The sequence below is a fragment of the Cupressus sempervirens genome, chromosome 11 (genome assembly GCF_028749045.1).
Source record: "Cupressus sempervirens isolate cs-2001-9-10 chromosome 11, ASM2874904v1, whole genome shotgun sequence".
Taxonomy (NCBI): Eukaryota; Viridiplantae; Streptophyta; class Pinopsida; order Cupressales; family Cupressaceae; genus Cupressus; species Cupressus sempervirens.
The window spans coordinates 808,007,977-808,031,814 of record NC_143128.1 but is presented as its reverse complement, the minus strand read 5'-3'; the positions used below and the strand labels follow the sequence as shown (position 1 = coordinate 808,031,814).

The following is a 23,838-nucleotide window of genomic DNA, read 5'->3' as shown; positions in this document are numbered from 1 at the left end:
GTTATATCTTGTAATAAGTTTGACCTATATTTTGTACAGCTTACTTGTATTAGCTGATTGTAGTCACTTATTTGGACTTTTGAGACCCCAGGTTTTCTTTATCATTCCTGAATGGTAAACCATTATTTATTCAGGAAGTTTATTGTTTAAAATTTAAACTTTGATCTGGGCCACAAAATTCTGTTCATAGAGCAGAAAAACGAACCCCTTAAGGGTTGCATAGCAAAAATTGCTGATTACTTGATGTGAATCGATACTTTGAGAAAATATTCTTCTGAAGTAGCAAACCTTGAACTCTAAGCAAGGCTCCATCAAGATGTGTTGTGGCCCTCATAAAAGTGTAGCTTTGAGCTGTGTTCTGAAGCTTTCGTCCTGAACTCTCAAATCACAGATACTTGAATTATTCAACTAAGAACCAGGGAACTATGACAAATGAGGATAGGGATATTTTAGACAGAAAGACACTTGAAAGCATTCAATTATGCCTGGCATCATCGGTGACATTTAACATTACAAAAACGAAGACGATGGAAGAGTTGATGGATTATGATCTCTAAGAGATTGTTACCAAGCTCTATCATTGTCTAGTGACTGCAAAATGGTATAATTCTCTATCATATATTTTGAAGCTCGTTGGACAGCAATCCATATTGAGCACAATACCAAATCCCAAATCTATTTCTAAAATGAGTCTTCACAAGATATGCTTTCTTCAAATTTGTCAGCATTAGAAAGCAAAAGAAAACAAAAGATAAAAAATGCCAAAAACGCATATCAACCAACACACCATCTAAAAACAAGAATCATGGAATTTCCTCCATCCTCTGATGTCACCAACCCTTCGGGAATGCCCTACCACAAGCTATCCGTTTGGTGTCTCAAATAAGTCTTTGAAGGCCTTATTAGGTGTAAGCATAGTGAAAAATAGCCATAAGATATTTCTGAACAGGTTCTTTATCAAGGTCACTACAAACAACCTCACTGATGCTAAGTTGGGTTGCCATGACAATGTTACTGACTTCAATCCTGGGTGCAGTCATTTTCAAACCTTGTATCAAACTTTAACAAAATATCTCCTTTAAATCACATTAGTGTATACATTCTAAGTAATGGGTATTAGCATATAAGGCATTAATGGGCCCAAACCTTCAATCCAATAAGCTATAAACCATTGAATGCAAATCTAATTGAAATCTCATAAACTCACTTTTTTGAATAGTACTAGTAAGAAGATAGATTGTTGAGAGAATCCAGAATCATTTTGAATTGCATCTTCTCTTGAATCAATAGCAACCTGTATTAGATTCAATCAATCAAATTCTGAACTGTACTGCAACCATAATCTTTAAAATACAAATTTTGATTTCACTGTGGTAGAGTGGAAAAAATGCATAATTATTCATAAATTCACTTCTTTTCCCTTATCACCCCAAATTTGCTAGCATACTTCAATTTTTTTTTTGAAATATAGAAAGTTAGAAACTATACCTCTTTTTCATATTGATCCAGCATCAAATAGAAATTGAAGCATCTAAGATTACATCACTGCCATACTACCCTTTTACATCATTACGGGTGCAAAAGTGAAGAGGAAAACTAACAATGCACTTACAGTAAATCAAAATGGGAGGGTGAGGAGATTTATCTCAAGGATGACCATTTAACCTTAATTCCTACTGAGCTCTGCTTTCTTGGCAATGAAGAAAGTTTATAGATCTTCCTGTAACATTTAGTGACTGAATTGGTTGTTGATCAGGATGTGCTCTGATTTGTGATTTTTCACACAGAAAGGTTGTATCCCATTGCTTGACTTCCTCACACCAAAAACCAGACAGGTATTGCCATTCTCTTACTGGTTTAGTATGAACTTTGCTATGTTTTCAGTGTCCTCTTATATAGGGGTGCCACAACTTGGTGAACTAGAATAGTAGTCTTAAAAACTTGGATATTATTTCACACAGCATATATTTTTATCATCATGCTTGCTTGAAATCTCTCCATTGCAGTCTCTACATCTCCGCATTCACAGATGTGCACCATGTTTGCGTGCTAACAGTGATCTTTCATATGGCTCTGATACCATATGATCATTGTTTGCATGCTAACAATGATCTTTCATATTGCTCTGATACCATAAGTTTAACAATGATCAAAGTTTAATGCTTATTCTGATCAAAGATAAAGGATATATACAAGGATAGTTACACAATTAACTACTAGTCACAAGTATTCTGAACTATAGACCTATCAATGTATGATCGCACTAACCCAATATAGATTAGCATAAAAACCAGAGAGCATAAATAAAACAGATTATTAATCCTGCAATGAAAAGAGGTTTGAGTTTTAAAAAAAAAACATGGAAAAAAAAAACATTTTTACAGCATACCTTGCAAAACGAGTTAAACAAAATATTAAATCAGAAATTAACTCTTTGGTGTCAAGCCTTACAAAAAAGATTAGTAAAAAACAAATTAAACTTAAATTAAAGAGACCTGCAACACAAATTGAGTTAAAAGAAGAGATTCAACTTCTCTTCTCAAAGAGTGGCTCCAAGAAGGGTAAACTCCAAAATAATGACAACCTTCATCAACTTCAATTTAAACAAGGATTAGTAGCCTGGTCTTATACTATGAAAGGAAATAATACAAGAACAAGAGAGCATGCAAACAAGATGAGTAACTTGAGAGAGCAATCATCCAAATGAGAGTCTAGATACTAGAGATACAAGAGCTTTTGAAAGGGAAAGCAAAGAAAAACTCAAACTCCTTCTGTATTATGATTGAAGGCAAAAGTTTGAAAGAGAGTGAGACAGAGAGCATGAAACTCTTTAAGGATAACATCATAGAGAAGAAATTAGAGGAGAAGCATCTGTTAAATAGAGATGAGGAGACGGGTACAAAGTAACTCACAAATCTATGAATGTTATTAATCATAATATATGTGTGCAATGTGTCAACCTCCTCTTAAGGAGGAAAAGTAATTTTTTTAATAAAGGAGTAAAAATAAATGACATGTCTTCCACAGGTACAAGGGGACAAATTACATGTATGGATTCCGAAGGAATATCCTGGACAAGTACAATTAAGGAAGGATTAATATTCTAATATGGTTTATATCCTTTATTAAGAGTTTGGGGCTTTTTTCTCAGTTATATACATGAGAAATTATTGAAATAGGTATTTGAGTGATTCTTTAGAGATTTGGTTGCATGGCATGAGAGTGACTGCATGAAATACACAGAATAAGTTCTAGCTTCCTGTTAAACTTCTATTTCTAATATGCAGGATATGCTTCCATTAACTTGTTGTTTACCATTAACCCTATTTCTTGTAAGACAGGTGGGAATGTTTCATGCTACAAGGACTTGAAATAAGATATGTAAATTTAGGGGATTTGAACCGGTGTTTTTTTGTTATTTGATCATAGAACTTCAATAAGGAATAATAGTCAAACACTTAGGACTGGTCAAACCATAGGCAAACACTGTTAGTAAAATGCTACTGTTACGATTCAAAAAAACTGATCTTGACAAGCTCTAGAATCAGTGTAGAAGACAATTTACTTTGGACTTCTTTGCATATTAGGGTCAGAGAGTGCATGTGGAAGTTTAAGATGGAACAATAGGGACAACTTCTTGGTAAACAGAGTGGGCACCCTATAAGTTTGCTGACGTGCGGCACCTTTTATTTGAAATTTATTGTCCCTATGGACCTGCAGACCTGTAGTGTATACTATTGATCTTCTATATAGAAAGACAAATCAAAAAGAAATATTGTTTGATAGGGTGAATTACATGGCTTCTCTTTGTGCAACATTGATCATGGCTTCTCTTTGTGCAACATTGATCATTTTGTGTTGTAAGAATAGTGGTGAGAAGCATGGTTTGGGATTTATTATTGGAATTTATGAAGCTTCTACTTTATGGAGAGGCCTTCTGGCATGCTCTATTTGACTATAAATCAGATTGTGTACTGTATAAGTTTTATGACGTGTGGCACCTTTTCTAAGAACAGTGGTCAGAAGCATGGTTTGGGATTTATTATAGGAATTTATGGATCTTCTACTTTATGGAGAGGCCTTCTGGCATGCTCTATTTGACTATAAATCAGAGTGTGTACTGTATAAGTTTCCTGACCTGTGCCTTGTTTTCTTTGAAGTCTATTGTCTATCTAGACCTGAACATTTGTAGCATATCCCATTGATCTTCTGTACAGAAAGACAAACCAAAAAGAATATTGTGTGAGAAAGGGTTAATTACATGGTGTCACTTCATGCAACATTGATCATTTTATGTTGTAAGAATAGTGGTCCAAATCATGGTTTGGGATTTAGCATTGGAAGTTATGAATTTTCTACTTTATGGAGAGGCCTTCTGGCATGCTCTGTATGACTAAATCAGTTGAGCACATTTGATGGTTATCATAAGTACAGTGAGATATTCATATAATATGGTGAGTTTTGTTAGAGTAAATAATTAATTATTTATTCTATTATTTAAGCTTATTTAGGTAAATGCATGTGGTTAATAGTTGTAGTGATGAGTTGTTGACAACACAGGAGTTTGTTCCTTTCTAGCATGTTCCACCTTTTTGTGGAAGTGTGCTTAGTTGTCAACCTTATCTTCTACCACCTTCTAGCTTGTTCTACAAGCTTCCTTGAGGCCTTTATATTCGGTCTCTCTCACATTGTAAATTCATTCATTCACATAGCAATTTCATTTTCGTATTGTGAAATATTTTCTCCTGCTTTGTTTCCTTCAAGCTCTTGCTCCTTCGGTTTCTCTTCAGCAAGCTATTTTTATGTAGGTGATCTTGGCGAGTTGTGGAGTTGGATTTCATCAACTCCTACATGGTATCAGAGCCTCCCTGTTGCTTCTTGTTCGAAGGATTTTTTTAAGCCACGATTCAGAGACACAAACCCTAGTTTGTTTGTGATTTTTTCTTCAATCGGGAGGAAGAGCTTTTTTAAAGTATTTGTAGAAGGAGAAAGAGGGTTTTGACATAATAGATCTAATATTTTTTGGAGGTGCGACGGCGGCGATTCAAAAAAAAATAACTACAGAGGTGGTTTGAGATCTCTGTGCTTGAATTTTTCTGCAACTCGCAATTCTCGATTTTTGCCACTTCAAATGCTTAGTACGGGCTCATCTGGATATATAATTAGGTTCTATTTTTTTTGAAACTGTATATATTTTTTTTCTACTTTCCAGATCTGCAATTAGATTATAAGTTCTGTAGACAGAAATACTACTTTCAGAAATAGGCCCTAAATTGGCTATTGTAATCACACTAAGTAAAGAGTGCCCAATTTATAAATTGTGGGGGGGAGCATTTTCTTTTCTGTAATTTACTTCAGAATATACCCTTCTGCTTCTGTCTTCTTCTCTCAATGTTGGATCCTTCTGCGACTCGGCTAATGCCGCACAACTATCACACCTAGAAAGCACAAATCACTAGGCTTCTCATGTCAAGAGGCTTATGGTCATGTTTGGATGAGAACCAACCTGCGCTAACACGCCCTTTTGAGGTTCTTCAACACAGGAATAAAATGGATAGGCCATGGGATTGATTGCACTGAACATCTTTTAGATAGTCTTCTATTTCACTTAGATGGTTTGACCACTCCACGAGCTATTTGGATGAAATTCTAGTTTGTCTTTGGCACAATGAATGAATTTCGGGCATTGCAGTTTGATGCAGAGTTGACTTCTTTGACACCTGATAGCTTTCCCACCATTGAGGACTTTTTGATGAAGTTGAAATCTTTGCGTAGACTTTTGCAGGGATGTGGGAAAATCAAGACAGATGATGAGTGTATCTTTTTGATACTCTCAAAGTTGAGGGGACAGTATCAGATCTTCTCTTCCACTTTCCACTCCATTATGGATGCCTTTGGTGACAGACACAGGGTACCTTCTTTTGAGACATTTTGTGATTGGTTAACTCGTGAGCAATCCAAGATCAATTAGATGGATTCACTTATAGGTTCACAGTCACAGGCATTGCTTGCCAAGGATACACAGGAGCAGAAGCCGAAGCAAATATCAGATTCTCCTTCTATTGGTTCATCATCTTCTTCTAAGAAGGAGAAAAAGAAGAATGAGACTCCTACTTGATCCTATTGTCGGAAAGGATCTCATGGTGAGGCACATTGTTTTCAAAAGAGATTTGATGGCTATGAGAAACAGATTGCAGATTTGCAAGCTCTTCTTTAGAAGAGCACTATTTCTTCTCCATCCTCTTCTACCTCACAGGGATCTTCCTTTCAGTCTTCTTCCATATCTTCATCCCCTACATCAGATTCTAGACAGGGTTTGCATTACGGGCATCCATTGCATCCCCTTCCCAGGTCCCTTGGATACTGGATTCATGTGCTTCTCACCATATGACATCTTCTCACGGTGTCTTCTCTACTCTTGAGGCTTCTCCCATTCCTCATATTCGCATGGGGAATAACACTACCCTACCAGTTTGTGGGAAAGGTTTAGTTAGCATTCAGAATGGCACCTTCAATGATGTATTGTATGTTCCAACTCTGTCTGCAAACCTTCTCTTAGTTTCTCAGATTACACGCAGTGGATCAGGGAAGATAGTTGAGTTCATAGCAGATTCAGTTTTCATTCGAGATCGTGCAACGAGAGGTCTTATTGCTACAGGGGCAGTTGATCCTTCCACCTGTCTCTACACCTTCTCACACTTTGGTCCACCATCTCCATTGTCGGAGCACACTTCATCTCTTTCGTAGGAGCATCATGTGGTGCAGTCAGGATACTTGAACCTTTGTATTGTTCCTGAGATCCCTATTTTGACTTCCACACCACATGCAGCTGAGGTCTTTTCTCTTCAGCAGGATTCTTCTTCTGCTCTGCTTGATCCTCCAACTCCATTCATCGAGCCTCCAGGTGCATCTGTTGCGGATTCTACAAAGGACATTCATGACAGTATCATCACACTTGCCTTGGGGATTCCCTTTCAGGATCCTCATACTTTTTTCTTTTGGGCATCAGCTAGGCCTTCCAGTTTCCCCTCTCATTTAGGGGTTTCCTTGTTATGTGCCTTTGTTCCTTCCACATTGGAGTTTCATTGGTTCGATCATTTCTATAGGAGCTCCATCATTCTGGGGGTGCCTTGGTGTTTATTCTCATGGGGGGACTGATTGTACTTATGGTTTTGAGAGAGTCTCTTGAGCCATTTTTGTTATTGTCCTTGGGGGGTCTCCCTTCCTTCCTTCATGTTTTTTTAAGCATGTTTTACCTCTTTTTGGGGGAGGGTTTTTCCCATTAGTTTTTCCCTCTTTCCTTGTTTTCAGAGGTTGCATCTCTTGCATTGTACATGGGTACCTAACGTGGCCTTGTTGCCGGGACCCATCCTGCATTTTATCTTAGTTTTGTGAGCTTAAGTCATTCCCCTAAGTTGCACTTAAGGGGGGGTGTTAGAGTAAATAATTAATATTTTATTAATTATTTATTCTATTACTTAAGCCTACTTAGGTAAATGTATGTAGTTAATAGTTGTAGTGATGAGTTGTTGACAACACGGGAGTTTGTTCCCTTCTAGCATGTTCCACTTTTTTGTGGAAGTGTGCTTAGTTGTCAACCTTGTCTTTTACCACCTTCTAGCTTGTTCTACAAGCTCCCTTGAGGCCTTTATATTCGGTCTTTCTCACATTGTAAATTCATTCATTCACATAGCAATTTCATTTTCGTATTGTGAAATATTTTCTCCTGCTTTGTTTCCTTCAAGCTCTTGCTCTTTCGGTTTCTCTTCAGCAAGCTATTTGTTTGCAGGTGATCTTGGCGAGCTGTGGAGTTGGATTTCATCAACTCTTACAAGTTTTATGTTGGGCCTTGACTCTTAAGAGATGTATATGTTTCTTAGAGAAGGTGTCATATAGATAGATAAATTTGCAGACTACGGATAGCTACACAGTCCTCAATTTTTAAACATATGTATGGATAAAGCTAATCCAAGGTATTGATTGTAACACTTATGCAGTAACTAGTTTGCTATTTATTTTGTCAAACTGTAATTATGCTGATAGGCAAAACTACAATGGGAGCAAAGGGGTTTTATGAGTGGATAAAAGAACTCCTAAAATATTATAGGGAGCTACTAGCTTGCTGAACGTTCACTGCAGCTAATTGTGGGTTGTACACACACATATTATAGTTTGAGGCACTTTCTAATGTATGTTGCAATTCAAGTATAGGCATTCTGAAGTCAGACAGCCTGGTATTTTTGAGATAGATTTATTTGAGATACTACATGAGTATATGAGTACATATTCAAGATAGTATATGAGTACACTATCAATTTTCATGTTTATATATGCTCACATTCACTGCCTTTTTCTGGTACAGTGCAGATGAATTTATGTTTTCTTTCTGTTAAACTACAAATGTGGTTGACATCATACTAAATGCTAGGGACTTGAAAGGGAATGAACAAAAGAAAACACATTATACTGCTATATAATGAAGCTTTATTGAAATGACTGGTGAGTTATAAGAAGGTAGCAATCTCTATTGTGGGATGCCAAGCTACAACAGGATAACTGTGCCTGGATAACAATTCCTTTATAGCTATTTCGTAGTTAAAAAAAATTAGCAGAAAAAACGATTGGTTGTTAACCTCAAAACCATGTGGCAATTTACAAAAGCTGGATAAAGAGGTTTCAATTTTTTTATGCAACTGTCTACACTTTTTTTGCATTTAACAATTTTTGGGCTATTTGAAGCTTTGTTTTTGATAAATTATTTGAAGCATTTTTTAGCAGTCAAACTTTTCCTGCATAAAATGTATGCCAAAATAAACAATTTGAGAGGGTTGCTAGCGCTGCAGTAGCATCTTGGGTTATTCAATCTTGCATCACCCAAAAAGTATTGTTTTTTTTATGCAACCGTCTACACTTTTTTTGCATTTAACAATTTTTGGGCTATTTGAAGTTTTTTTTTTGATAAATTATTTGAAGCATTTTTTAGCAGTCAAACTTTTCCTGCATAAAGTGTATGCCAAAATAAACAATTTCAGAGGGTTGCTGGCGCTGCAGTAGCACCTTGGGGTATTCAATTTTGCATCACCCAAAAAGGATTGTGAGCTTCACAAGCATTGCAAAATAGAAGGTATCATTTTTTATCAAGGTCATGTTGAGCACAAACAAAGGTGAAGAGTCATGGTGTGTAAAATTATGAGTTATCATATGGAAATGAAAAAGCATCATATTGAAGTAAATGATATAAATCAGTCTTCCAAAAGGGGGCCTCTTGGAAAGAGAAATGGTGAGTTTTTTTTTTCATTTGGTAGATAGCGACACTTGGAGAAGGTGCAAATGCTCAATTTGGATTTTGTAAAGAGAGATCAAATGAACGAGTACAATGATTTGTCATAGTGGAGGACGAGCATAAATTCGTAGAAACTGTTGCTGCTGTCCATGTCTCCTTGCTGTCTTCAAAATTTGAATCAAACCATTGATTTTTATGTTTCCATAGTGCATCAGTGATCTGTTGATTGAATCTAAAGCTTTCTGACACATTATGAGGCCTGTAACATCAATAAGAATCAAAGTTGTGCTAGCCACCCAGCATGTTGGGCTTGTTTTTCACTATTACTATTTTTCCAATGTTTTCCTGAATTTCCTCTTAGTTTAAGAAATTTACTTGGATTATTCCTACCTAATCTGTTTCTAAAGCAGAGTTAGTGTTTAAGTCTGGATTTTCATCACTCTAGCAACTCTTCTGCACAAAATTCTATCCTTGTTTTATAAGATTGTTGTGGTAATACGTTCAAAATGTTATATAAACTGCTAGTGTAGTCTAACTTAGTATATTTTTTTGATTATTTTCAATTAATATTACACATTCATTATCAGTATGCTATGCTGGAATTGAAGATCTGATTTTAAATTAATTTAATCATTTACTCATTTCTTGCATTTTTTGCATTTTTGGTCTTAGTGGCTTATTAGCATCTCCCATCTCTCCGTGTTCTCTTAATTATGAGTTTGACTGATTCTCTCCTAATGTTGCACTCTAGTGTTTATTTCTCTTAAAACCTCACTTCTGGAGTGATGGCTTGGATAACCTGAGAATGTATATGGTGTGTTAATGCCAATGTACAGGGGGCTGTTTCAAGTTGGAATTATTTTTGCCTGAAGAGTATCCAATGGCAGCACCAAAGGTTGTATTTCCTATTATTATTGACTTCATTTGAATATGACATTTATAGTGAAGGATTTTGTTGCATTGTCAGCTTTGTGTGAAATGAGATGTATGATAATTTCTTCTCTTAATTTTTTGTGAACAATAGGTTCGCTTTCTGACAAAGATTTACCACCCCAACATTGACAAGGTGATTTATTGCTTAATCCTCTTAATTGTATGATTAATTATTCCAGGTAATATACTTCACAGAACTAACAAAATGTGTCCTGTACAGCTTGGTCGCATATGTCTGGATATTCTGAAGGATAAGTGGAGTCCTGCTCTTCAAATTCGAACTGTTCTTCTGAGGTTTGTATTTTTTTAAATTGTAAAAGCTTGTAGCATTGAAATAATTTTTGTTAGTGTAATTCAATGAACTAGCTGCTTTTTATTTGACATGATTGCTATATATTTCTAATGTTAATTTGGTTAGCATACAAGCATTGTTGAGTGCACCAAATCCCGATGACCCACTCTCTGAGAACATTGCAAAGCACTGGAAATCAAATGAAACTGAGGCTGTGGAAACAGGTGAACATTTGCACTATTAGTCTATATCTCTTCTATGAAATATTCTATACTTATTAGGTATTCCTTTTGCATTATGGGTTTCTCTCTATGGTTGATACAATTCAAGGAAATGATATAATTTCTGGATCATTTGGGTACCTGCATGTTACAGCGAAAGAATGGACAAGGCTGTATGCAAGCGGGGCCTGACATTCCATAATAATTCTGTTCACACCACAATTGTAACATGTAAGTTACCAGCTTGCTTATTTGAGATCGTCACTGAACGTTCTTCTCTATGGTTCCTACATACATTGGTAATTTGATGATTAGTCTAGCTCTCTGCATAGTCTTGTCATTGCAGGATGCATGTAGTAACTTTTCATACGCATAAATATGTATTTAAATTATAAATTATTGGGGGATATAAATACTTTCTGTAAATTTGGCTGTAGTGTTTCTTTGTGAGAAAGTGTTTTTTGAAGGAAACCCCAAGGAGATATTTTGGCTATAATGTTGCATGCAAATTGGAATTATAGTTCAAGGACACTTCAGAAAGTCAAAGCCTAGAGAAGTTGTCCCAGTGCTTAAATTTATTTAATTTTGTTTCATTTGTTTTCCACTTTCTGTAGAATATTTGCATCCTTTCCCTGATTTGGTGGAGAAAGAGATGCTTGAATTGAATTTGTTTCTGCAGAGCAGAATTTGGTATCTGAAGTAATTTAGTCTTTTTGTATAATATTTTCAGACCAGCCGGTAATCTATTTTGCTATAAAACTATGCTGACACATGGGAAATCTTAAATTGTCCTTCCTTGCATGGTAGTGATTACATTTAATGAGTGCACATCATTAAAATAATAATATTCTTTAATCAGAGTAACTACTAACTTTTTTCATGAAATGCTTTAGTTGTGCAGGAATTATATAAATATCATCTTCATTTCAAATCTAGACATCCTTCTGTATTTTCCCAATCTATACTTGTATAATTCTTTATGAGTTCGATTTAGGCATCCTTCTGCATCTTTCTCAATCTATATGTTTTTAATTTTTTATGAGTTTGATTTTGTCATCCTTCTGGATCTTTATCAATCTATGCTTATTTAGTTCTTTCTGAGTTTGATTTAGGCATCCTTCTGCATCTTTCTCAATCTATGTTTATTTAGTTCTTTCTAAGTTGGAATCTAATTTTTTATGATACGTACTTTAAGGATCACCCTAAATTGTCCGTAGCAATGATTAGCTCATTATCTAATGATTGCCACCCATCCTCCATACCATGTGAATCAAAAAACTTGAGATGTCTATGTGATTTATGATTCCTAGTTATCGTTCAATCATATATCAGTTAAAAGGTCATAGACATGAGAAACCGATAAAGCTATTTAAATGATAACTGGAGTATTCAAGGTATGTCTCACAAAAATAAACTATCTAAATGATGCTGCGCTACGAAGCTTCCAGTACTTACAAATATTCATTTACTTTTTAGGGAAGGCTAAAATTCATGAATTCTTTTCTAAAGTTTTTCTATTGAGGAAATGCTAAAATTTATTAATTATATTTCAAAGTTTTTCCTATAGGCTTTAAAATACTACGTGAATCGAAATACTTAAGGTGCCTATGTGATTCATGGTTCCTATTGCCTAGTTATCTTTCAATCATATACGAGCTAAAATTTCCTAGACATGAGAGACATAAAAAGCTAATTAAATGATAACTATAGTATTCAAAATACGTGTCACAAAAATAAACTAACCATGCCATACTATGGAGCTTCCAATACTTGCAAATATGTATTGAGTTTTTAGGGAAGGCGAAAATTCATTAATTTTATTTTGAAGTTTTTATAGGCTCTATTGCCCATTGTGAACTTAATGACTATATGGTGGATATAGAGACTCTAGAGAGTTAGGTTGTGCAGAGTGCCTGCAAAAAGCTTGAGATGCAGTGCTTAGTGAAACTGACTCTGAAATTACAACACCGCACTTGCAAAAATGGAAGATAAAAGTAGAAATATCTTGAAAAATAAAATAATATAAATTAAGGCCTGTTAATGGGCAGGGCTTGGTGAATCCAAATTTGAGTTGCACAAAGGAGGTTGGTTGGTCAAGGACTCAAGACCAATGGAAGGGTGGAGTAAAATTAATTTTGACAGTGCCTCTAAGGGCAATTTGGGTCAGTGGGAGCAAAAAATAGAGAAAATGAGAGTAATAATGTGGTAGAGGCAATGACAACTCTTCATGTGGGTAGCGTTGGCAAACAGTTGAGTTGTCCAAAAATCCATTTGGAGGGGGATTCTATAATTGCCATTAATGCAATTATTATAGGGGATGTGCAAGTGTGGCACTTGAAAAAGTACATTTTTGCAATAAAAAATGAATTGGCCACCTTTGATAGTTACCAAAATATTACAAAGTGGTTGATGCCCTATCTAAATGTGTGTTATCATTTAGTGATTTTGGGGATTCGAATTGAGGGTTTTTAAAACCTCACTCTAGATGAATGACTTCATCTACTTGCTGCTGAATGAATGCTGCATTAATGAAACTACAAGGGAATATTTGTGATGGGACTTTGGCTTTGGGGAAACAATAAAAGATGGAGAGGTGTGGTTTTTCCTACAAATAAATGTGAAGGTAATTGGGTTGTGTGTAGGCAACCTTGATAACCACACGATAGCATGCAACCTTGATAACCACAGAATAGCATGGAACCTTTATAACCACACAATAGCATGCAACCTTGATAACCACACAATAGCATGCAACCTTTTATGGGCTGGTGTCTACAAAGCATTTGAATGGAATTCGTGGACATGAATTTCGTCAAGGCAGTTGAAAAGTTGTTAGGCCAAGCATCACTAGAAATTGAACTTGCGCTTTGTTTGTCTGGCCATAGCTTGGGGTTTGGATATGGGGAAGAATGTGAACATTATTAAATGGGTGATTTTGGAGGAAGATTGCTTGTTTGGGATGGATACAATACTAGAGTGGGTTGTACTAGTAGTGGGGTTTGATGTTCAAGAGGGCATTGAAAAGTCAAATGTAAATGTGTATGAGTTGACATTGTTTCTACATCAACCTATTGGTTTCAATAGGTTTGAGCAGAGGATTGAGGTGCTTTCTGGGTGGGAGTTATTGAAGCTTTTCATTCAACAAAAGGAGGCTAGATAAACATTCTTTGGGGATGGTGGATGCCAAGGATAAAGAGGAGAGGACGATGAGCAAAGACCAAGGAGGAGGTGATCAAAAACTGTGTGCAGAGGTGGTTGTTGCACAAATAAGAGTTTTCTTGTTCGTTTGGTTTGGTTACATTTTCAAACTCTTTTTGTATGTATAGGATTTAATGGATGTATATTTGTAACTGATGGGATGGTTCTTTTGCATTTTTTTAGGATTATATATTTGGTTTTGGAGTTTGGGTAGTTGCTGCTTTTGTGGAGGCATTAGTTACACAGTAGCAGATTGTATGTAATTTTGATATGGCTGGTTGTTTATGTTCTTGGTAGGTGATAGTGTTAGGGGTGAATATATTGGTCTTTTTTGTTTCTCAAACTAGTCAATTTTGATGGCTTCATTTAATATGTAATTGCCATATTTAAATATTAATGAAATCTAACATTATTACCAAAATAAATAAATAAATAAAACCCAACATTGGAGAGGTGTATGCAAAATCTTTAGATAACTCATTTAACTCAACTAATGTAGGGTATTAGATATTAGTTTATCAATGTGTTTAGGCCCTTATGAATGAGAGTAAGAAATATGCCAAGTAGCCATTTACACAAAGTTGGAAGATGCCTACGTGCTTCAAATGATGCTTTCTTCAGGTCAACTAAGGTAACAGTTTTTTTTGAATAAATACACAATGTTGTCTTGCAAAAGGTAGGTGATTAAGATTTAAAGTTATGGTGTTCCTTTTGGATATGTTCTCGTTGAGGAAAAGTGGACTTCCTCAGCTGAGGGATGTTACCGAGACTATATCACCTTTTATGTGGTACTCATAGAGTTGTCATACAACAAATTTTGCCTTGAAGACTTCCATTCACTTCAATTTGTATATTAGTGTTGATGTCCGATACTGCTTTGTTGCCATTTGCCTATCGTCCCTTTGCTGGTCTTTTTGTTTCTCAGACCTGCCAATTTTGACAGTGGCATTTAATTTGCAATTTCCATGTTCAAATATAAATAAAATATATGGTTAGTACTGACCACAAATAAATAAATAAAACCCAACAATTGGAGAGATGCACTATTAGATAAACAATTTATTTAACTCAATTTATTTATGGTGTTAGAGGCACATTTTCATGACTTCACATTACAAGGTTAGAACATTTAGCATCACAAGTCTATTTGTTATAATGAGTTTTCGGTTCAATAAGGATACCAGTCTGTCAATATGTTTAGGCCTTTTTGAATGATAGTAAGAAATATGCTAAGTAGTCATTTAAACATGGTTATGAGTCTGTCAATGCGTTTAGGCCTTTATGAATGATAGTAAGAAATATGCTAAGTAGTCATTTAAATAGAGTTGGAAGAGCCTACTTGCTTCAACATGATGCTTAATTTAGTTCAACTAAGGTAAGAGTAGTTTTCTGATTAGTACACAATGATGTCTTGAAAAAAGCCGATGTCCTTAGTAAGGGGTTGTTCCAATGTTTTGGGGACTTGGTGGGAGGTTTAAAGTTCTAATGTTCCTTCAGAACGTGTCCCCGCCTAGAAAAAGTCAACATCCTTAGTCAAGGGTTATTCCCAAGGCTCGGGGGCTTGGGGAAAGCACCTTGAGTATCCTTGCCATACCACCACCTCTAAGGTAAGAGTATTTTTCTGATTAAGTACACATTAATCTTGAAAAAGATAGGTTATTAATGTTTAAAAATTTTGGCGTTCCTTGAGAACGTGTCCCAATACAAAAAAAGCCGACATCCTTAATAAAGGGTTATTCGTACGGCTTGGGGACATGAGGGAGGTTTAAAGTTAAAATCTTCCTCGAGAATGTGTCTCCACCTAGAAATAAGCTGACGTCCTTAGTCAGGGGTTATTCCCTGGCTTGGGGACTTGGGGGAAGCACCCCTACCCTGAATACCACTTGCCTCTGCTTTGGATGCTTCCAAGTGTCTTGCTATACGACACATGCCATTACATACTAATTGCAATCTTTGATTTATAAAAAACTAGATCGCCTTTTATGGGGCACTTATAGAGTTGCTATACATGAGAGTAAGAAATATGCTAAGTAGTCATTTAGGCCTTTAAACAAAGTTGGAAGAGCCTACTTACTTTAACATGATGCTTTCTTTAGTGTAATTAAGGTAAGAGTTTTTTCTAAATAAGTACGCAAGAGTTTTCCTGAATAAATACACTACGATGTCTTGCAAAGATAGGTAATTAAGGTTTAAATTCCAGTGTTCCTTGAAAATGTGTCCTCACCCAGAAAAAAGCTGACGTCTTCAATAAGGGGTTATTCCTAAGGCTTAAGGACTTGGTGGGATGTTACTTCCAAGGCAACATCCCTAGTCAGGGGTTACTTCCAAGGCTTGGGAACTTGGGGGAAGCACCCTGAGCACCCTTGCCCACAATACCACCACCTCTACTGCCTTTGCTTTGGATGCTTGAAGATATTGAGGATCCACTCATAGTAAGGTTGACACAAACTAAGTTGAAGGGACATGCTGCTTTTTGGTGGAAGGAACTGCAAAGAGACAGAGAAGAAGAAGGTGAATTGAAGATCACTAGATGGAGATTGATGGTGACCAAGTTGAAGGCTAAGTTCATTCCTGCTAATTATGAACAAGAGTTGTTTAAGAGGTTGCAGAATCTGAAATAGAAAGATGTCTGTGAAAGATTATATTGAGGAGTTCTAAAAGTTGACTATTTGGGCTGGGCATAGAGAATTGTCAAAGGAAAAGGTAGCTTGGTACATTAATGGTTTTAGATTCAATATTTAGGATGAGGTTGGTATGTTGAATATTTCATCGGTTGAGGATGCTTATCAGTACGCTTTGAGAGCAGAGGAGAAGTTGAAGAGGAAGAATCAAGGTAGTTCTTGAGGGAAGGAGAAGCAGGACTACTTGACAAAGCCTAAACTGAGTACAAAAGATGAACCAAAACTTGTTGATTAGAAGAGAAGGACAGGTAGAGGTGAGTTTAAGGGTACATAGATCTTACGAGTGTCCGTAGAAGGTTGGTGATAGGAAAGTTGCTGGTGTGAATGAGGTTGAAGACCATGAACCTGAGCAAGGAGAAAGTTAATTGGCTTGGCGAGTATTGGTTGGTCAAAGGACACTGGATTCTTGTTAGAGGACTAGTTTGTTCAGGGCTCGTTGTAAGTTTGGTGGTAAAAGCTGCAATGTGATTATGGATGGTGGTAGTATTGATAACCTTGTTGTTGAGGAGATGGTTTAGAAACTTGTTTTGAAGAGAGTGAGACATTCTTATCCTTATAGGATTGGCTGGTTGCGAGGTGAGCATGGTTTGAAAGTGAGGGAGCAGTGCCTTGTTGATTTTCAGATTGGGCAGTATAAGGATCAAGTGTTGTGTGTTATTGTGGACATGAATAGTTGTCATGTGTTGCTTGGTAGACCTGGGCAATATGATTGTAAGGCTATGCATGATTGTGTCAAGAATGTGTTCACAGTTGAGAAAGGTGGCTAGAAGCATTCCTTGATTCCTTTGCAGATTGAAGAGGTCGGTAGAAGGAACTTAAGTATTGGCAGCTAAGTTGAGTTGGCAAATTCTGAAAGGGTTAGTGATCAGTGTGGACAAAAAATTTATGGAACACCAAGGATGGAAAAGTGGAAGAAGAGCAAGCGAAAGAGTGTACAAGTTGAAGACTTTGAGAACATGTATGTGAAGAACCAGTTTGGGATTTATGTGTTGGATCCTAGAAAATGTTCTTCTAGCTGAGAACATCTTTTCGCACTTGGGGAGTCTAATGCAGGAGCATCCCGGGGTAGTTGGCTGTCCTGCATGACTGAGGGATTTTGGTGGGGTTGAGTGGACCTATTTGGGTCTTGGGTAATTAATTTCGATGTATTTAATAAGTATTGTAAGCCTTTAAAGGCATTTGGTATGTAATTATTTGTTGGAGGCCAACTTGTGGCTCTTCAAGTAGTTAATGTAAGGGATATCTAATTTGCAGCATAGTGGGCCGACTTGTGGCTTAGTTGGGTATAAGTAGGGGTTGTGGTGAAGTCTTTAGTCATTATTCATCCATCTTGGAGAAGAGGAGGTAGTAGAGGGCGAATTTTGAGAAAGGCTAGTAGTTGGGGCTTGGGAAATAAGGAGATTGCTTGGTGGGCTTGCGAGTACTTATTGGATCTTCCTTGGAGGTTTCTACTAGAGTGTGGATTTGGACTAGCTAGGGTTCGGATCGGATCTTGAGGGATCTTGCAGAACTATTACTTGCTTTGTATTTGGCCATAACAGGAAGGCCTTACAGCCCGACACATTGCATGTAATCAGTTATATCTATGAATAAAGAGTTGTGATTTGATATCAGATCTTGCATTGTTGTTCATCTTCCATTGTGTGGTTATTTGTTGGGGGCTAGGACATCTCCTTTGGGGATTCTCCTACCTTGCACTGCATCAAGTGGTATCAGAGCAAAGGTTGTTTTTGAGTGTGTAGAGTGATTGTCGAAGTTGAGGTAGTTTTCACCAGGGTTTTGTGAAGTAGATTTATTAGGGTTTGTGAAAATCTTGGAAGATGCCTTCAAGAAGATTGGACTCTATGGTGATTGATGATCTTAGTGATGCCATGGAAGAAAGGATGTTAGAGAAGGTTAGCAGATTTTAGATCTGAAATAGAGGAGGTTAAAGCTAGTTTCAGATTTGAGATGGCATTGATGAAGAGTGATATGATCGCAGAGATCATAAGTGCTATAGGTGGTGTACCTTGGCATATGGGTACTGAAGATGGTTATGAGGAAGCTGCTGAAGACTTTGAATTTGCTGGATTGAGTGGTGAGGTCAGAATTGATTATGTGGAGAGACTTATGGGAAATAGGGTTGGTCAGTTTGCTAGACCTGGATCTCAATTGAAGTTGAAGCATAAGATGGAGGTTTCTAATTTCTCAGGTACTTTGAATTTTGAAGACCTAATTGATTGGATTGGTGAATTGGAAGACTACTTTGAGCTTGAGGATATTGAGGACCCACTTAGAGTAAGGTTGGCACCAACTAAGCTGAAGGGACATGTTGCTCTTTGGTGGAAGGAACTGCAAAGAGATATAGAAGAAGAAGGTGAATTGAAGATCACTAGATGGAGATTGTTGATGACTAAGTTGAAGGCTAAGTTCATTCCTATTGATTATGAACTTGAGTTGTTTAAGAGGTTGTAGAATCTAAAATAGAAAGATATGTTTGTGAAAGATTATATTGAAGAGTTCTATAAGTTGACTATTCGGTCTAGGCACAGAGAATTGTCAAAGGAAAAGGTAGCTCGGTACATTAATGGTTTGAGATTCAATATTCAGGATGAGATTGGTATGCTGAATATTTCATCAGTTGAGTATGCTTTGAGAGTAGAGGAGAAGCTGAAGAGGAAGAGTCAAGGTAGTTCTCGAGAAAAGGAGAAGCAGGACTACTCGCCAAAGGCTAAACCAAGTACAAAAGATGAACCAAAACTTGTTTATTAGAAGAGAAGGACAGGTAGAGGTGAGTTTAAGGGTACTTGTTTCAGATGTCATGAAGGAGGACATTGATCTTATGAGTGTCTGTAGAAGGCTGGTTACAGGAAAGATGCTATTGTGAATGAGGTTGAAGACCATGAACCTGAGCAAGGAGAAAGTTTATTGGCTCGACGAGTATTGGTTGGTCAGAGGACTAGTTTGTTCAGGACTTGTTGTAAGTCTAGTGGTGAAGTCTGCAATGTGATTATGGATGGTGGTAGTACTAATAACTTTGTTGTTGAGGAGATGGTTTAGAAACTTGGTTTGAATAGAGTGAGACATCCTTATCCTTATAGGATTGGCTGGTTGCGAGGTGAGCATGCTTTGGAAGTGAGGGAGCAGTGCCTTGTTGATTTCCAAATTGGGCAATATAAGGATCAAGTGTTGTGTGATATTGCGGACATGAACAATCGTCATGTGTTGCTTGGTAGACCTTTGCAGTATGATTGCAAGGCTGTGCATGATTGTGTCAAGAATGTGTTTACAATTGAGAAAGGTGGCAGGATGCATTCCTTGATTCCTTTGCAGAATGAAGAGTTTGGTAGAAGGAACCTAAGTATTGGTAGGCGAGTTGAGTTGGCAGATTTTGAAAGGGTTAGCAATCAGTGTGGACAGAAAACTTGTGGAACACCAAGGATGGAAAAGCGAAAGAAGAGCAAGGGAAAGAGTGTACAAGTCGAAGACTTTGAGGACATGTATGTGAAGAACCAGTTTGGGATTTATGTGTTGGATCCCATAAGATGTTCTTCCAGCTATTGAGAACATCTTTTCACACTTGGGGAGTCTGATGAAAGAGCATCTTGGGGTAGTTGGCTATCCTGCATGATTAAGGGATTTTGGTGGGGTTGAGTGGACCTATTTTGGTCTTGGGTAATTAATTTTGATATATTTAATAAGTATTGTAAGCCTTTAAAGGCATTTGGTATTTAATTTCTGTTGGACCTGTGTTTCTTCAAGTAGTTAATGTAAGGGATTTTTAATTTGTAGCATATTGGGTCGACTTGTGGCTTAGTTGAGTATAAGTAGGGGTTGTGGTGAAATCTTTAGTCATTATTCATCCATCTTGGAGAAGAGGAGGTGGTAGAGGAGCAAATTTTGAGAAAGGCTAGTAGTTGAGGCTTGGGAAACAAGGAGATTACTTGGTGGGCTTGTGAGTACTTGTTGGATCTTCCTTGGAGGTTTATACGAGAGTGTGGATCTAGAGTAGCTAGGGTTGGGATTGGATCTTGAGGGATCTTGCAGAATTATTACTTGCTTTGTATTTGGTTGTAATCGGGAAGGCCTTACAGCCTGGCACATTGCATGTAATCAGTTATATCTATGAATAAAGAATTATGAATTCTCCTAACTTGCACTACATCACCAAGAAATGTCAGTGTAAGGAACATTTGAAAGAGAAGTGGAGTCAAATTGTTGCAATATGTCATTGACATTGTAATAGTCAAGATCAAACCAATGGGGTGGTACACTTAATTTAGTTTAAGCCCATCTTCTTCAATGTTTATGAGAGCTAGTGCTTATGGCTTTACAAATGAACATAAATTACTAGTAGCACAAATTGACTTTAAAGCTCACTGGGATTTGATGATTCTGTTTCACATGGCTATTTTATTCCCATATAGACATAGGTACTATAATTGTGTTAAGGATTTTCTTAGTTGTGGGCAAGAAGCATGTTATCTAGTTCAAAACCCTATTGTTAGGAATGGTGGGAGTAGTTAGCTTGCCTAAACTAAAGATACTATCTCCTTGGCAATTTAGGTTAGCGTAATTGTTGAAGAAAATGAATGCACTTGGTACATGTTTAGGTCTAAGATGACGTAGCTCAGAGGTTTGATTTTTATCAAGATGATTTGAAAAGTGTGTATATATATGTGTGTGTGTGTGTGTGTGTACGCACATGCATGTATGATGTATGTATATAAATTTGTCTTATCAACATTATCTGTGAATAAAAATAATTTGTATTAATTAGAAGATGATATTCTAAGGTCCCAAAGTCAGTAATAGTTTTGGATGTAACTATATAATTTTGGTACTTGTTCAATCTTTGGGGATTGCTGGTTTGGGTACTATTTGACTTGGGACTTTTAGGGTCTTGTACCAAGCCTATAGGTTTTGTTCAGGCTGAAACCAAAACGTATTTTGGCTGCCTTCCATTCTTGGGCGGTGAATTAATACTTTTAAGTTCATTTTCTTATATATTGGCATTTCACTTAAACCAAACTTAAAAACACCCCCAACCCTAAAACTTGGATTCTAATAGATTTGATGACAAAAACAAAGTTATTTTTCTTATTGTGAGTGCAAATTAAAAATATCATTCATTCTTGCTTGTCATTGCATGAATAAAATTGAAGATTGAGTTGTGAGATTTCCAAAGTGTTGCATTGCTATCCTATGCATTCATAAGGCCCTTTTGTTGCCAAAGAGATTATAGAAAAATATTTTTGCAAAAGAGTTGGGCTTTTTAAAAAAAGTTTTTGAATTATTTTTAAACAAATGAACTCTTGTTTTATATTCGTTCTTTTGCAGGAGTCCTCTTGCTTAAGGTTTTGGGTTTTTGGCTAAACAAATGTGGTTGCTCTGTAGTTCCTATGCATGTTCAAGATCCCTTTTGTTGCCAGGGAGATCATAGATAATGTTTTCTGCTAAGGGGTAACAAATTAACTCTAGTTTCATTCTCATTTTTCCATGATTCTATATAAAGCTACAAGTCACAAATTAAATCACCCGTTGTTATAGAAAAGATCTTGAAGAAAGAAGTCCCCTCCATTGCTTTCTAATTTTCCACCTATAGAGAGTCACTCATTTTTGGTCACACCTAAAGAACTTGTAGCTTGTACATATAAGAGATCATCGGGACCAACCATTGAGGTAGGTGAATTTAAAAAGAGCCTCGTGTTTGATCAATACATGGCATGATATCTTAATGCAAATGTATTGGCTTCCAATGTTGTACATTCATCATATTGGCATTGAGTGGTGAAAGCAATTAATGAGGCTCCAAAAAGGCAACTTATTGGGATAAGAGGTGACATGGAGGACTTGTTTCCATGAGGTATTCATGGGTTGAAATAGTGGTGTTTTTTTTGTTTACGATGGATGTATAGATGCAATAAATCAATTGTCACTCAATGTTATTGTGGTGTCCCCTAATGGGGTAACTTTTTTCGAAAGCTTTTGATTGTGATGTAGAGGTGAAGGATGGTGCATTATAGCTAGCATTTTTATGACAACCAAAGGAAGTCATTATAAACAATGCCAAATATTGTGGAGTAACTAGGTTATTGATTGAGGAGCATTATTCATACATTTTTTGGACATCTTGCATTGTCCACTTCCTAAACCATATTCTACAAAAAAAACGGGATGGAAATTGATTGCAAGAAATTGGAGTAATGGAAAGTAAATGAAACAATATGATTTTCTTAATAAATATGTTTTTTTTAATTTCAATTTTTTATTTTCAAATAGTTTATTGAGAGACATTTTGCGTTCAACGTGGAGACAACTTGCGAAGGTTTTAACATGGTGTCTAGTACAAGGGAAACTAATATTAAGCCAATAATCCTAGGTGATACTTGGTGGAATTGTGTCGGATATCTATCCGCTCAGTTTTTTTGAGCCTATATTGAGTATGATTTGTTAAACCAACATGGATAGGCCTTGTTTGGGAAAGAGATATAACAATGATTAACAAGATGAAAGCCACCAACTTTGAAAGATCGATATCATGAGCAAACTTTCTCAAAATCACCATGCAAAATTGTTGAAGGGAGATGGAACAAAAATATGATTCCCCTGTGTCTTCTTGCTCTTGTATTGAGTCCCAAATATTAGTGTTGAGCTCTTTTCTATGTCAACAGGAATTGCTCCATATAGATATGATGAAGCTGACCAAGGGTACATGGAAAACATTATGTTAGCTCTACATTCATCCTTAATGTAGATGCAATAAGGATTGAGTTCATGAGCTTTGTATGCTTCAGCTACTTCATTTACACTCTTTGTGGTATATAGAGTCAGTGCTCTTTATTGGTAGGTACTTCCATGGCCAATCATGTCTAGAAGGACAATTCTAACTACATCTGCAAAATTCATCTGTCTATTATACTCTGATGGATGCTCAAACATTTCCAAATTTCTATAGCTTGACACTGATTTTCAAAACGGCCCTGAGGTTCTGTACACCCAGTTTGGCAAATTAGAGATTGTATGTCATCTGTTTGACAAAATATCTTGCACGGAATCAGTGTGCTAATGACTATTTGAGGTTAGTTTCGCTTAAAAAGCAGGTAAATTTGAACACATTTGTTGATCCAATAACAGTTATATAATAAACCTAGCGAGCATCAGATGCATTTTATGCTTTCAACAATAAATTTGTTTCCTATGCTGTATACTACTAAAAAACATATGGAAGTTACAGTAACATAGCTTAAG

General features: G+C 36.5%; 1 protein-coding gene across 1 annotated transcript in view; it reads left to right on the top strand.

Annotated features, from left to right (window-relative positions):
- The window catches only part of LOC149532020 (ubiquitin-conjugating enzyme E2 36-like), a 35,896-nt gene that overhangs the window by 5,536 nt on the left and 6,522 nt on the right, over nucleotides 1–23,838 (top strand). Inside the window, exons 4-8 of the mRNA XM_089809950.1 lie at nucleotides 10,120–10,178; nucleotides 10,308–10,349; nucleotides 10,437–10,510; nucleotides 10,635–10,732; nucleotides 10,884–10,960. Of these exons, the coding sequence (XP_089666076.1) occupies nucleotides 10,120–10,178; nucleotides 10,308–10,349; nucleotides 10,437–10,510; nucleotides 10,635–10,732; nucleotides 10,884–10,921 (311 nt within the window). The 3' untranslated portion in view covers nucleotides 10,922–10,960. The remainder of the gene's footprint in view (nucleotides 1–10,119; nucleotides 10,179–10,307; nucleotides 10,350–10,436; nucleotides 10,511–10,634; nucleotides 10,733–10,883; nucleotides 10,961–23,838) is intronic.